Genomic DNA, 16,259 nt, shown 5'->3' on the forward strand with positions numbered 1-16,259 from the left:
AAAGTGAATGTTTTGTTGCAACACTAAAGCAGAAATGTGATGAAACCAGACTTTCCTATACATGAGGTGCTTTGATATTTTCTATTCTGTTCTTTCCATTCCATTCTATTCCATTCCATTCTATCCTATTCTATTCTATTCTATTCTATTCCATCCATTCTCCTTTTTTTTTTTTTTTTGTCTTTTTAAAAATGCTTGTTGTTGTTTGTTATAGTTGTTATTCAACTATACTTCAACTTTTTAAAAAGAGCTGGTTACAACCCTCCAAACTCATTTTAGGATCACTCAGTGGTTTACAAGCTGAAGCATCAAAGGCACTGCTATGGGTCAGGAGGAGAAAATGAAGGGTTTTAACAAGAGCAATGGTGATCCCCAGGACTGTAATGGAGGTGGCTGATCAGTATGGGTGGGGAGGGTGGGTGGGAAGGGAGAAAGAATGGAAGGGAGAAAGGGAGAGGCTATTTTGGTTGCTATCTTGACCATTATTGTTCTAAAAGATATTGACTCAGGGATTCCTCCTATTAGAAAATGGTGGTGATAAGTGTAATTAACTTGTTTTTTTTCAGTTTTTATTTCTTAAGTAATCTCTACGCCCAATGTGGGGCTCGGACTCATGACCCCAAGATCAAGAGTCACATGCTCTTCTGACTGAGCCAGCCAGAGATGCCCCAAGGGAAATTCACTTTTTTTTAGGAAAATGTTCAGTGACTTACTGAGAGATGGTGATGACTGAAAATCAGGGCGGAGAGCCTCAGTTAAGTTGGTTTCGAAGACAATAAAAATAAACACAACTGAATTAATGAATTTGCTCATAGTTGCTTCCTATTTTTTGACATTGTTATTTTACTCTCATCTGTATAAGTCTGTCCGAAGATACACACATCTCCCTATCAGAGGATGGCCCCTCTCGATCGTGGTGGCTGTGAGTGCCTGCATTGCTTGCAACAGCCGTGACCACCACCAGATCTAAGCCCCCTAAGGTGGGCATGCACAAATCCTGCCCCCCATAGGGATCCTGGCCTTTGCAAGCTGTGGCTACGTCTGGGAATTTCTCTCACCTCTTTGTATCTGCATGACCTTTGGCTTGAATTAGATTCCGTATCTGTGTGCATACCGACCAGCCAGGCTGTGCAATTTGCTTATCTCGCCTTTCCAGAAATTATACATACCCTCCTAGGCACATGTTTCTGAGTTGCTTTGATGTTCTAGTGCTCTCAGTTTAAAAAAGGAAAAACAGGCAAGCATAGGACTAGCACATTGGTTACTCACTTGCAAGAACAACGTAGCCATACACATTGACACAGGCACCAAGAACAACTGCATTCTTACTGGTGCGAAAGCGAAACAATTAGAATGATTTCAACTTGATTCTAGGTGCACACGCTTACATTATTAGCAAGTTAAAGCGGCAAAACATGGACAAATCTTTTAAAGCTATGAATATCTGAATGTACCAATATTTTACAAAAATCGCGAGCCAACTGTCCCTCCTTGTTGTAACTTTGTGTCATATGTGTCTGAAATGCATTTACGGGTGGGACGTCCACCGTACCTCGAGGTCCCGCTGCCTGGCTGCTGTGGCTCTGTTCATGTCTTCGGCGTCCCTGACGCGGTCAAGAGCCCGGTCAAGTGATTCCTGGAGGTCTGACAACTTAGCATTGTGGTCATCCAGCTGCTCCAGCACAACGGGAAACAGGGAGCGAGTATCATTGTACAGCCGCTGCCAGTTCTCAGCTTGGTTCAGCACTGGCAAGACATGGACACAGAAACTCAGTCTGGGCTTCTCCTGTCTCCTCTCATTCCATCCAGCATTCAGCAAAGACGCAAACTTGTCAGGCCATGCCTTCCTTAGCAATAGAGACTGAAGCTCTTGTTTGCAAAACTAGCTCCGTGTCCTATACTGGAAGAAAGAAATCCTATTTTGTAGGATTGAGAGCCCCTGGATGGCAGTCAGCCAAAAAAAAAAAAAAAAAAAGAGTTTGGTTCGTTTTCCCATCGAGATGATGATTTATGTGGAAACTGTGTTGTTATTATACTGTGTTTATTATTACCCAGGTTATTAGTAATTTTACCATATAAAAGGGTTTGAATGTACCATAGTTTTACTATTAAAAATAACCCAAATTATCTTGTCTGTTACCGACAAGTGATGTTCACAGCCGCTCATTTTCTGTATTCTCTCCAGGCAAGTGCTTTTAGTTAGCTTCTTTAGGTCAAACCTAAACCATTACTTTGGTAATGAAGAGTTACCGTTGACTTTGTGGTATGAAGGCTGAATGACAAGGATATATTCTTAAATTCTGTATATGTCTTAATTCTCTGATCAAGGTAGTATGCATTGACTATGTGCCTTAATGCTATTTTCCCTCCAGGGAGTATCAGTCTGTCTCTTGGAGGTCTTGTATTTTCTTTTCATCTGTGTGAGCACAAGATGCAAGTTCATAGCTGAGTAAAGAGAGTGGTTAAAAACGCATCCACCAGGTTGGAAGGTGGCTAAGTGGGGGATGTGGTTGGTTTCATTTCCCCAGGGCAGACTCGTTAAAATTCCCAAACAGGCAAGAAATGTGGAAGCATCCGTCTATGACATTAGATTTCCAGCCTTCCTGAGTGCTGCCTTCATCCTGACTCAGAAATGGGGCTCGAGGTTCGTCTTGACTTCTTACTGTTTAAGACTTAATACATTTGCTATGGTAATATGCCTTTACGTGAAGAATGTTCCTCTTCTCAAATATTCGTAATAATTTGCAGCAGAAGTTGCTAGTAATGATCATAGGAAAATAACCCAGTGCAGCGCAGGTGTTCTTAACCCTTTTTTTGTGCCATGGGACTCTTTGCAATCTAGTGAAAGCTTCAGACCCCCTCTTATAATGTATTTAAAAATGAATAAAGTAAAATACATAGACTTAAAAAGAAGACCGATGTATTAAAAAACAAATTGGTACTATAAGAACACATATGCCTCTTCTATTTTGAATTACCGCTAAACTTAATGTTGTCAGATAAGAACAACAGCTAGTATCTGATACCCAAATCCACGGCTTCTCTTGTTGATTGTGTAGATTAAAATGGACACAAATTCTTTGCAACTCTCCCCATCGAGAGTGGAGTCTATTTCCTCACACCCTAAGTCTGGGCTGGTCTGGGCCAGTAGGATAGATATGACATCTTTGAGTTCCACTCTTGCCTTCCTGGAAGGCTCCTGCTAAATGAATGAGGCTGGGCTAGTCTCCTTGAAGGTAAGACACTATAAGAGGGGGAGGCTCAGCCACCCACCCCTAAGGGCCAGGACATATGAGTGAGCCCAGCTCCTGCTACATGGAGCAGAGATGAGCTGTCTAGGTTGAATTAAGCCCATATTGGAAGCCTATGAAGTCATGAACAAATAAATCGTTATTGTTTTAAAAGAATATGTTTGGGATGAGTTGGTAGTCATTGATAACTGATAGAGTAACCAAGTCATAGGTTCACTAATACTACTGTTGTGTGTTGCCTACATTCATCATTAAAGGAAATGTGAAAACTCGGAGGCTGAAAGCCTAAAAGTCATTCACCAGACTTCAGAATGTGAGTGTTGCTGGGCTTGTAGCTTTACTGCCTTCTCAGTAAGATTCCTTTTATTGTTGTTCTGAAAACTGGTTCCCCTTAGCTTTTCTTCCCCTGTTTTATGTGTTTCCACCAACTGTTAAGTCCCTATTTCTTCTCCTCAGGAGTTAAAGGTCTATAGATTCTGTGTGAGATCTCAACTGTTTTTCAAAACCTCGAGGTTGGGCTTGAGTCTAAAACTCTTGGTCATTTAGTTAAGTTGCCCTAAATGATTCCCTGAGGCCATGTACAAGTTCTAAATAGCTCCAAATATTGGGAATTGCTTGCTTTGACCAAATGTTCCCTTGCGGCTCAATGTCCTCTCTTGGACCCACAAAGGAAGCAAACATGTGCTGTGTGCCAGGAGTTGAATACACCTACGTTCCTGGGCTTCATCTGCCTCCTCGTCCACTAGCTCCCGCTGCATGAGGAATGGTTGACGGCGTCTGATCTCCTCAAGCATCTTCTGGGCCAACACCATCTTCTCAGAGATTTCCTCAGAGCTAAGTTCCTGTTCCTCCCCATAATAGAGCATCTTGTTGTTGATCTCTGAAAGGAAGGACACAGTGAGAAAAGAAAGCGGGGGGGGGGGGGTGTGTCTGAGCATTTTACAGTGATGCCACTGAAAACATGGAGGGAGGGCAAAGGGCAGGGCTGATCCCCAAATGGAAAGAGGGTATCATTCAAAGACTGTTCTGATGTTCATGCTGCAAACACTGTTGGCAGCATTGGAATTCGCCATATATTCCAAGGAGAAGTAAAACTTGAGGAAACGATTCTGCCTCCCCCCATTTGGTGTCTTCAGGATGGGAATGGGATGAATACAAAGCCTTTCCTGACTGCAGCTGTGTCTGGTTTCCATGGTAATTCCTGAACGTTACTATGTAAGGCACACAAACCTGGGGTCTTTGATCAACCTTTTGAATCAAATATATAACTTGGAGAAAATTATCTGAGGTGTCTCCTGTCATATGTAGGATGTGTTAGAGGTATTAATTATATTTCAGCCAAAGATCTGACCAAAGCTCTAAATCAAAATAAAAGCATATTGATAGTTGTTCAAATGGGTCTTTCAGATTATTCTACAGACCAGATATAAAGTAGAGGTTTGTTTTAGTGTGATGTGAGTTTTCGTTTATTAATATATATTAATAATTAATCTATCTATCATCCATCTATCTATCTATTTTTGCAATAGCTGTTTGCCTTCTGTAGTAGGACTGTTTTTCGAGATTGGGCCCTTTTGATCCCGTGTCATTTTCACTCCACTTCCATACATAAGTAAGATGTCGGATGGAGAATTTTAGAACCGAAGAGACTGCTGACGCTCAGAGAGATTAGATAAGTTGTCTAAATCCCAGCAGTGCTGAGTTGTTCTCTGATTTTCTCTTCCTACTACATATGATCAGATGAAAGTTATGTAATTGCCACCTTGTCCGCATGACAGGTCTGGGAGGAAGCATTTTATCTTCCTGGCATAAGTGAAATTGTGTGCCTGTGGTTTACTGTGATGTATGCGGCTGGCCAGACAAGACGGGTAAACAAACACTGGTGTCACATAAATCATACCAGATACGGGCTTCTATTTTATATGGATAATAGCTTGAAGGTCACCAGTAATGTTTTTACAGACGGTTGGGAATAAGGAATGACACGCTATTGATACTGTGTCGCATTCCTGAATTCCAAAGGAAAGGAGATAAATGGGGTAAGGGGTTTTTTAACACTATAAATATTACTGAGAAAGTTACAGGGAAAACCAAGATATGCTAGAAACGAAACTTATGAAGGGATTAAACATTTACTTTTCAAGTGAAATCTATAATATTAACTCTGGAAATACACTAAACATAGATTTTTTTTTTCCCCTCCCTCAGATCTAACACTTCCAGGGCTGACTCGTTTGGCATTTTGATCCAAATATTACATTTACAATTCTGGCCTGTTTTATTTTAGCCACGTCTGGAATAGATTAGAAAAAGGAAATGCAGGCAATGACATTTTTTGCCTTGGTCTTTGGAGACTATTCATACATTATTTTAAAAAATTTTTAATGTTTATTTTTGAGAGAGAGAGAGAGCATGAACAGGGAAGGGCAGAGAGAGAGGGAGACACAGAATCTGAAGCAGGCTCCAGGCTCTGAGCTGTCAGCACAGAGCCCGATGTGGGGCTCGAACTCACAGACCGTGAGATCATGACCTGAGCCAAAGCTGGATGCTCAACCGACTGAGCCACCCAGGTGCCCCTTCATACATTATTTTTAAAAGGTAAACTGATGGCAGTTATTGTTTCCCATTTACACTTTTGTATTTTTTTCATCTTTTCTTATGCTCACTGGGTCAAATAGAGGGCTTAGATTCCTTCCAAATGAAACACGTTAGAATAAAAATTTTATAACAGCAAATGTGAATTATTTTCTCTGAATGGCTTACTAGAATGCTGGCTTTACTTGCTGCCTAGAGGGGCATTTATTTCTTAATTAGATGAGGTCAGCTAATCCAGGCTCAATCCGACTTTTTGACAAAAATCAATAGTAGCTCTAAAATGTTATAGGAAAAAAATATTTTATTGGTAGGTGCAAAAGCATGAGTCAGTGAGGATGGGAGTGAGGGCTGTTTGAGATGCGTGCCATTCATTTTTATTATGTATTGTAGGAAATACAGCAAATGTCTAATCTTGGCTCCATTCATCCCTTTGCCTGGAGTATGTGCCCTATACCTCAGGGTAAAGATATGACCCTCTCACTGTGGGTTCCTTTTCTGCCACTGCGCTTGGTGTTGTCATATAGCTCTTAATACATAGGATAAAAGATATGGAGGCACACAAATGCTGTATCTTAGCAGACTGTAACCCAAGGAAAGTCTCTTTATTTTAGAACAAGTGAGAGTGCCTGTTTTCTGTTGATAAATTGAAGGCTGGCTTTCAATGGGCTGTTAAGATGGTTTTCAAAATACTGCCCGCACTTATCAGAAGTTAGCACAAATAAGTAATCCTCTAAGAGGGAAGGTAAAATCTGCCACTGCGTTTTAGGCCGAAGAAATGTCACACGTCCCCTCCAGACTTCTCTTCTGAACTGGGGATCAGAGCATGTTGCCTCCCTGGTCCTTGGGAAATGGGATCATCGAGACAGTTTAGGACAGTTTGGATTAGTGCAATTTCCTGCCACTCTAAAGGTGATGTTTTTTGCTGCAGATAGTTGAGAAAACCATGACTCCTACTCAAGACTCCACAGCATTCCGTTTCTTGTGCTGGAAAGGTATTCTGGCATTCCACTTTAGTGAAATGCCTGGAAAGGGAATGATTCTATACATTTATTCTTGACAGCTAACAGATAGTAAGTAGGGATAGTACTCAGAAATCCTAGCGAACAAACTGGATGACTATATATGTGGGTGTGTGTGTGTATATATATATATATATATATATATATATATATATACATATATATATATATATATATATACACACAAACTGGATGACTATATATGGATGTATATATACAAACTGGATGACTATATATATATATACAAACTGGATGACTATATATGTGGGTGTGTGTGTGTGTGTGTGTATATATATATATATATATACACACACACACACACACCCCCACATATATAGTCATCCATATATATATATATATATATATACACACACACACACTATATATATATATATATATATATACACACACACACACACTATAAATATACTATATACTATAGTATGAATACCATATATATATATATATACTGTATACTATATATATATATATATACTATATACTATATATATATATATATATACTATATACTATAGCATGAATACCATATATATATATATATATATACACACACACATCCATATATATATATATATACACACACACACACACTATAAATATACTATATACTATAGTATGAATACCATATGCATACACTATAAATCCATACATATTTCCTTATATAGAGCTCTCTAACAAGTTACTGGCACATAGTAAGCACTATCAGTAGCCATTGTTTTTGTTGTAGTTTAACAACACGAATGATTCCTCGACATTAAGCTGCACCAGAAGAGAATATATTTACCTTTAATTTTATCCCTCATATCATGAGCTTGCTCCACAAGCTGCGTGGCATGGTTGATGGTATCCATGCTTTCCTTCTGAGCCAGTTCGCCCCTTCTTGAGGCTTGACTTTCCTACAAATAATCCATATAAACACCAGCTTAAATTTATGAGAAGGGAATGTTGTGTATGTGCGCATAGCAGTGGGTGGGCATAATGCATTCCATAAACATAAATTTCCTTGGCATGTGGAGCTTCTATAACATATAAAATGGTCCCAGAAATCATGCATGAATGTGATGTGATGACCAGCTTTAGAACTGCAGAATGCTATAAAATCAGCCGTATTCCTAAGCCATCAGTCACAGTTGGGTCCAAACCAATCACCTTTCATATGTAATTTACTCTTTGAATTTTTACTGTATCTCAGGGTCCCAGACTAGGAAATTACCCGTGTCTGCTGATCAATTTGACATTGTGCTGATGGAAGAGCTTAAAGTTTCAAAGGGGAAATCGTTGAGAAAGTAGGCAGACCTTGAAATGCTTCGTGCGTCTAGGGGCTCCTGGGTGGTCCCACCAGAGCTGACACTGATTTACCGCAGAGATTTAAAGGATTATGCTGACTGGGCTCAATGCTGTTTTCAGTGCTGCATTCCAAATTCCCATCAACACTGATGCCACTTGGGTACAAATAACCACTCAGGCAGATCTGGCTCAGAGTAAATTAGATTCTTCCCCGAGAAGCAGACTCCACTCTCTCCACCAGGGAGCTTCTGTTTCAGAGCTCCCATGTAGTAGTTGTCCAAATGAAATTCGAACTCAAATGTGGCTTCTGAAAGCGCACGTGGGTGTGTAAGTGTATGTGCATGTTTCTGTGTGTGTCAGGACAGAAGCTGATCTAAGAAATGGTTTAAGGGCAGGACACTGGCCTGTATGCACAGCATTGGGGATGTGTACTGTGTATATCCCTTTGGCATTAGAAGGACTGACTCACGGGTTATATTTAAGGGGGGAAGGAGTTCTCTGATCACACTTGGCAGATGCCTGTTGGCCTCATCTGGTGGTCTTTTGGCTCAGTTCTATTACAAAGTGCCGTCGTGTCTGAGTGGACTGCGTGGTCTGTCCCACTGCACAGGTTCCCCGGGACAGGGAAGGGCCCGTTTCAAACTTTTTTTCTCTCACCCAGTGTTCTAGCCAGAGGGTTGTGCCATGATTTGACCTGAAATGCTTTGGCTTTCTAGGCATAACCAACCCACATAAGTGGCCCTTAGTCAAGGAAGAGAAATGCAGAAGTGGTGTCATAGCAAACACGTGCCCTGGAGGTTTTTTTTCAAGCAAGTCTGGAATCCCTTCCACATAAAGCCCCCTATAGAGCAGTAGTGCAACCATCAGACCCTTCCCGAAACAGTGGGCTTTCTGAACGGACACTGCATTCTGAGTCATTGCATTCCTTCCTCCAATGCCTGTCTTCTTCTTGCCTCATTCTAATGCTTTCCAGAAACACAACATCTGTGGTCATTTAAAAATCATATGATGCAGGGACACCTGGGGGGCTTAGCTGGTTGAGCGCCCGACTTTAGCTCAGGCCATGATCTCACAGATCATGGGTTCAAGCCCTGCTTGGGGCTCTGTGCTAACAGTTCAGAGCATGGAGCCTGTTTCGGATTCTGTGTCTCCCTCTCTCTCTGCCCTCCCCCACTCGCACTCTGTCTCTCTGTCTCTCTCAAACATAAATAAACATTAAAAAATTATATGATGCAGAAAATAAAATCAATCTTATTCTTAAATTTTTTTTTCAACGTTTATTTATTTTTGGGACAGAGAGAGACAGAGCATGAACGGGGGAGGGGCAGAGAGAGAGGGAGACACAGAATCGGAAACAGGCTCCAGGCTCTGAGCCATCAGCCCAGAGCCTGACGCGGGGCTCGAACTCACGGACCACGAGATCGTGACCTGGCTGAAGTCGGACGCTTAACCGACTGCGCCACCCAGGTGCCCCAATCTTATTCTTGATGTCACGCTTCCTGCTTTTAAAAAGTATGGACACAAACCTTGAAAACATCTAGAAATTTTTTAAAAATCTAGCTGATTTTTGATACAGTTCAAATTATATTTGCAAAACACAACACATATCTTTTACTTTGGTTTCATCCTTCAAAGAAAAAGGCCTATTGTAATTACTGTGTTCATTTAACTTATTTCTTGATATGGAAACTTTGAAGTGAAACAATGAAAGGCAGCTGGGGGGGAGGGTGTGAATACTGCTAAGAAAATTTCTTTCTGACAAACACTAGAGGGCGCTTAGTAACACTATATAAGAAAATAAGTGGTTAAGCAATGTCTGTGACTTTACACAGCAAACTTACTGGCTATAATAGAAGTCATGCCTTATTGGAAAGATTTATGTTTTTCTGTAACTTTGCTTACGGATGAAAAATAAAAATAACGGTATGGGCACATGGTAAAACCAGCGTACCTTGCTTTAAGAAAAGCCAAAATTAAAAAATTAACTCACAACTATAAACTAGTTGATGGTTTACATTACAAATAGATTAATCATTTACCTACCCCAACAGCAAATTCTCCCTGTACATATTAGGTATAAAAAGTGGCAAAGGGGCACCTGGATGGCTTAGTTGGTGAAGCGTCTGACTTTGGCTCAGGTCATCATCTCACAGTTCGTAACTTCAAACCCTGCCTTGGGCTGTGTGCCATCAGCACAGAGCCCACTTCAGATCCTCTGTCTCCCTCTCTTTACCCCTCCCCTGCTTGGGCTCTCTCTCTCAAAAATAAATAAACATTAAAAAAATTTTTTTAAGTGACAAGATCTTTTTGATAATACAGTGCATATGAAGGGTAGTGTACCTAGATGACTGATATTTTAAAAATCAACCAGACTAAGTGAGGATGATAATATCTAGGGTGAGAATAGACTTCATTGTTTAAACTGTGACACTTTTGAAAGTGAAAGCGGAACTTCCAGGAATCACTCTGGGAGACAAGCATAAATAAGGACAGTGCTGGACAAAACAGTAGTGGGAATAAAATGGTTCTGAAATGATGCTCCATTTCAGAACCTGTACAGTGATATCTACTTCTGTGGGTTTCCCTACCTCCTGAACATTAACGGCTTCTAAAAACCTTCCCAGACTTGAGTTCCTCCGAGCTACAAACTCAAATCTTTCTCTAACTGCCCTCTGGGCATCCACAGAGAAATGTCCTGAGTAATCCATTCTGTAATTTAATTTTTTGATGGATTGATTGATTTTTACATAAAGATCTCTACATATTTTTTTTTTTAATTTTTTTTTTTAAAGTTTATTTATTTTTGGGACAGAGAGAGACAGAGCATGAATGGGGGAGGAGCAGAGAGAGAGGGAGACACAGAATCGGAAGCAGGCTCCAGGCTCTGGGCCATCAGCCGAGAGCCCGACGCGGGGCTCGAACTCACGGACCGTGAGATCGTGACCTGAGCTGAAGTCGGACGCTTAACCGACTGCGCCACCCAGGCGCCCCAAGATCTCTACATATTTTTATGTAATCTTGGGGGTAGTGAGCAAGAGTTGCATGCATGCTTTACCTACTAAGTCAGCCAGGTGCCCCCCTTCTGTAATTTTAGAATAGTCATTTCTCCAAGCCAGAACTTCCCTCATGTCCAATTGGTCACCAAATCATTCTTATTCCGCTTGCCAATCTGGCCTCTCCTCCTGTTCCATACTACCACAGTCTCGGTTGATACCTGTTCACTGCAAATTCTGTTCAAATAAAGGCAAGGTAGCAATCAACCACTCTTTTTTTTTGAGAGACAAAGAAAGAGAAAGAGGGGTGGGGGTGGAAAGACAGAGGAAGAGGGAGAGAGAGAGAATTTTAAGCAGGCTTCATGCCCAGTCCAGTGCAGAGCCTGACATGGGGGCTTGATCTCATGACTATGAGATCATGACCTGAGCTGAAATCAAGAGTCTGACGCTTAACCGACTGAGCCACTCAGGTGCCCCGCCAACCACTCTAGTCTAGACCTCTGTGGCAATTTTCCAGATTCCTGGTGCCCATATCTTCAGCGTCTTCACTCGCCAATCTATCATCCCTACTACAGAAGAATGTTTCTGAAATTTCAAATCTGTTCAGTTCATTGTCCTACGTAAATACTTCAATTGTTCTCCAAAGCCCACAGGATGAAGTCTACATGTTCTTGAGCATGGTGGGCAAGGTTCCTCATGACCTGGCCTCTGAGAACTTCATCAGCAGTGTCTCCTGCGCTTTGCCTTACAGCTAACCTTTCAGTAGGCCAAGGCCAAAGTTTTTCTAGTTGTAGAACACACTATGTTGTTTCACATCTCCCTGCTTTCCTGGTACTTTTCTCCTGCTTAGGAAGTACTTGATAAACTCCCAGTAATCACATAGGTCAATACTCATCTTCTCTAAGAAGTGTTCCCTAGCGTATGACTAGTGAACAAGTTAATTATTTCTTCCTTAGAGTTATCTCTTTAGCCTGTACCATGCCTCTCTTATTGAACGCTATGTTATAATTACTTTGTTTTACATACCCGTTTTCCCTGCTGGCTGTGAGCTCCTGGAGAGCAGGGTTTATGTTACATTATCATGTTCATTTCAGTATCCATAGCACTAGCACAATAGCTTATACACCAGGTGTTAGGTAATGCTTTTGGAATTGAAACATATTCTTATTGTTTGCCCTACCGTTTTGTCAGGATCAGAGATGAGCCCAGGTGCTTTAGATGTATAGAGGTGGTGGCCTACTTTCCTTCCAGTCCTAAAGATCTCTTCGATGACTTGATAAGCGAGGGAGCTTTTGTTGTGGCCAAAGGAGTAGGGAGGATATGGAGGGGATGGGGAAGTAGAGGGGTGGTGCAGCACCTTCCTGAGCCAGCCCTTGGAGACTGGGCTCTGCGACTTGGGGCTCTGCATTGCAACTTCAAGGCCCCGTTGTCAGGGGGCAGCACTGAAACTGAGAGAGGGCCCCCGCCTCTTCTTCTGCGTGTAGCCTAGCACCACTCAGACTTCGAGCATGGTGCCTGGGGAACGTGGGAAAGTAGAATCTTGACTTGTCTTTGGCACTTCCTTACAGACATGACAAGCCAGTGGTAGAAGGGAGGTCGTTTCGAGCACCGACTATTTGAGAATACAAAATGCCTGGGCATCCTTTAGGGGATTCCCAGAAGTAAGGGAGTAGGAAAGGGCTGTAGACTTTTTCAAAAGAGGGCTAGGACGAAACCAGTTAACTTAGGTTAATGTAAACTGTGGGATTTGGGGCTCATGAGGTTTACGTGACAATTTGCAAACAGAGGTATTTTCAAGTTCAAGAGGCAACATTACTGTGATTAAAAAAAAATCATTGTGGGAATGAACCCACAGTGAAATCCTTCAATTAATTAATTAATTAATTAATTTTATTTTAAAGTTTATTTATTTATTTTGAGAGAGGCAGAGACAGCGTGAACAGGGGAGGGGCAGACAGAGACAGAGAAAGAATCCCAAGCAGGCTCTGTGCCTCAAGCTGCGGAGTCTGATGCAAAGCTCAAACCCATGAAGAGTGAGTGAGATCATCACCTGAGCTGAAATCAAGAGTCGAATGCTTACCTGACTGAGCCACCCAGGCGTCCCTATCCTTTGCTCTCTTGAAAGGTAAATATTAGTTACTTATTTGGTAGAAGTCTTTCTAAGGCAACCTTTTCTTAAATCCTTCTAAGAATCAATCATGGGCTTTTCTGGACTAAAGGATTGAAGGATGCTTGAGAAGTCATTAAGACCAGCTCTGGGCATTCGTTTTGAAATCTTTCAGCAGTCTCTTACACCACCAGGACTGTTGTCATAGTTAGAAGGACCTTATTTTCAATAAGAGTTCTTGGAAATACCTGAAAGTTTCAGTAGTTTTTTCATCAACCTTTTGCTTTGGTGGTCTCTTCTTGGTGCCCAGGAGCCTTTTCTACTGTGATATCACTTAAAAAAATTTTTTTTAAATGTTTTTATCTATTTTTGAAGGAGAGAGAGATAGAGCATGAGTGGGGGAAGAGCAGAGAGAGAGGGAGACACAGAATTCAAAGCAGGCTCCAGGCTCTGAGCTGTCAGCACAGAGCCCGATGTGGGGCTTGAACTCACGAACTGTGAGATCATGACCTGTGCTGAAGTCAGACACTTAACCAACTGAGCCACCCAGGCGCCCCACTAGTGTGGTATCACTTGAAAGCTCGTGCTGTTTTCTCCCCATGAATGTCTGCATTTAGGTTATATTGGAAGTGGAAAATTTGTACAACAAAAGGATCAGTCAGTCCATGTCTGAGCTGTGAGAGGAACTAATCTTGGGGAAAATATTTTCTCAAGAATTGAGACACTGGGCAAATTCCAACCATGACACCAGAAATGAAAAAGCAGTGAGTTTTTCACAAAGATTTCTTTCCTAGTATTTCCTTTGAAACTTAAGAGATCTCACTGCTTCCTACATATGCTCATGCTTGGATTTTAATATGCACAATGCATGGGAATGAGGGACCCAAGTTTCATATACATTGCGAAGTAGCTGTATCTTCCAAAGATCCAATTAGAACAACTCATGTTTTTAGAAGCCTAATCTCGTAAAAGTTTATGAGGTCCAACATCAAAAGAGATGGCCAGAGTTAATTTTAACCTTTATTTTTGTAGAAAATAAGAATTATTTTTCAAAGAGATCTTCAATGTCAAACACCCATGTCTAAAAGTTGAAATCCGAGTACACTGGACAGCCTTGGTAGAGCATAATCAGGGGAAAAATGTGTCAAACATTTTAATACGTAAAATATGGCACCTGGTGGCTTAGTTATATTTTTCCTTATTAGTACAGATGATGGATATTTTTCCATTAGGCTCCTGGGGAGTGTATTTAATAGTCTTTCATGTTAACTCTGTTCTTCCTGTTTTCATGTTTTTCTTGTTAATTTGTGAGAGCTTTTACAAGTCATATTTCCCTCAATATTTTTCTTAGTCTGGTTGAAGTCTTAGTTTATTTATTGCTTCACTGGGTATTTGAAATTTTATCTTGTCAACTCTATTACCTTTTTTAAATTATAATTCTTCATGCTATCTTTAAATGTACTGTTATTTCCTTTCAAGGTTTAACAATGATTTCATTTTGCTTTCTTATGGATTTGAGATTTAAACTCAACTCTTAATCTGTCTGGAATTTATTTTAGTACATGTTATAAAGTGAAAGTTGAAGGTGATTATTTTTCCTGTCTAACTGCAAAATTGCTTTCTCAGCATGGTTCTTCTTTCCTTTTATTATTTAATGGATCCTTTAGCAAACATTTAAATTTCATATTCTATATAATAAAGTTTATTTCTGGGCTCTCTACAGCTCTTAGCCATAAAATGTTAAGGCAAACAGCTGACCAACCATCCTAATTGAAACATCTATCAACCATAGTAACCAGCAACAAGTACAATGAAAGTTCCCCATAAACATAGCTTTTCAAGGAAAGTCATCAAAACGAGAAGAGACTGTAGAGACCAAGTATATTAACTTTCTCCACAGATCTTGCCTTGATTTATTTTAAGGCACATGGGTCACTGCATTTTTCCTTCATTGTGGTAAGCTTCAGTCGTTTGTGACTAGCCAGGCTCATGCCGGCTAAATCCTTTCTCTGAAGGCACTCCCAGACACTGAATACCTACCCTTTCCGCTAATTCCTCCACATCAGACAGAAGGCTTTTCATTGTGTTCTCAGCATTGTTGATTTGTATCTTTCTTAGGACATACTGGTTTTCTCTTTCTGACAATTTTGTCTGTGGAAAAGAAAAATGTTTTGAAAAAAAAATCAGTAGATGTGCATACCAGGCTTTTAAACATATACATACAACGCTTTCAGTGTAAGGGGACTCAGAGTAGAATGTGAGCTTCTGTTACCAAAATCGTGGGGTCTGAAGGCTGCTGCCACCTCGTATGAAGGTTGGGGTCTGCACAAGGGTTCCCATGGTCTTCAGAGCTGAAGTTCTACGAGCTCTGCTCACTGGGCCGGAGACCCTGAACCAGGCTGTGCCGGCCATGAAGAAAGGGCATCTTTTTCTAATTTCACAAAAGTACCGTATAGACTGGTGGAGGCCCAGCGTGTGTGATCCTTAAAATTTCCATTTTGGCAGACCTTGGAGGAAATGATCAAGCCATAAGGATCAATGTAATGTAAAATGGAGTTTGGAAATTCTCTTTCTTCTTTTTAGTGCAAGGAGAGTGATTCTCTTTATTTTGGACCATTTTCCCTTTCTCTCCCATTTTTGCGGAGTTTGGTCCCAATGTAGCTTTCCTTGGACTACTTTGGAGAAACCCTTTCGATCCTGGCACAGGCGTCCTGTCCTGTCCGTTATCATCGTGCCTATCTTGATGTGCTGTTGAGGAAAGAGAGTTCAGGCGGTATCATGAGGCCTGCGTCTGGGTGACTCCTCGGAGAAGTACTGCCTGCATGTGTCCAAACAGATGAGTTTGGACAGGAATGATTGCTAAGTTTGGAATAGGATGCTCACTAAGAGTCCATCCAGCTCTACAATTTTGTGATTTTTGGTTTGCTTTACAGTTTGCATATTTGGCCAATTGCTGTGGATGCCATCTATTTGCACCTCTAAAAAG

General features: G+C 41.0%; 1 protein-coding gene across 3 annotated transcripts in view; it reads right to left on the reverse strand.

Moving 5' to 3' along the window:
* Positions 1-16,259, reverse strand: part of LAMA4 (laminin subunit alpha 4) — a 145,960-nt gene that overhangs the window by 62,463 nt on the left and 67,238 nt on the right. For all 3 annotated transcript variants that reach the window (XM_045499326.1, XM_045499324.1, XM_045499325.1), the window contains 4 exons: positions 15,314-15,424; positions 7,671-7,782; positions 3,964-4,131; positions 1,553-1,746 (listed from right to left, as the gene is read on the reverse strand). In XM_045499326.1, coding sequence (XP_045355282.1) covers positions 1,553-1,746; positions 3,964-4,131; positions 7,671-7,782; positions 15,314-15,424 — 585 coding nt within the window. The remainder of the gene's footprint in view (positions 1-1,552; positions 1,747-3,963; positions 4,132-7,670; positions 7,783-15,313; positions 15,425-16,259) is intronic.

The sequence above is a fragment of the Leopardus geoffroyi genome, chromosome B2, assembly GCF_018350155.1.
Source record: "Leopardus geoffroyi isolate Oge1 chromosome B2, O.geoffroyi_Oge1_pat1.0, whole genome shotgun sequence".
Taxonomy (NCBI): Eukaryota; Metazoa; Chordata; class Mammalia; order Carnivora; family Felidae; genus Leopardus; species Leopardus geoffroyi.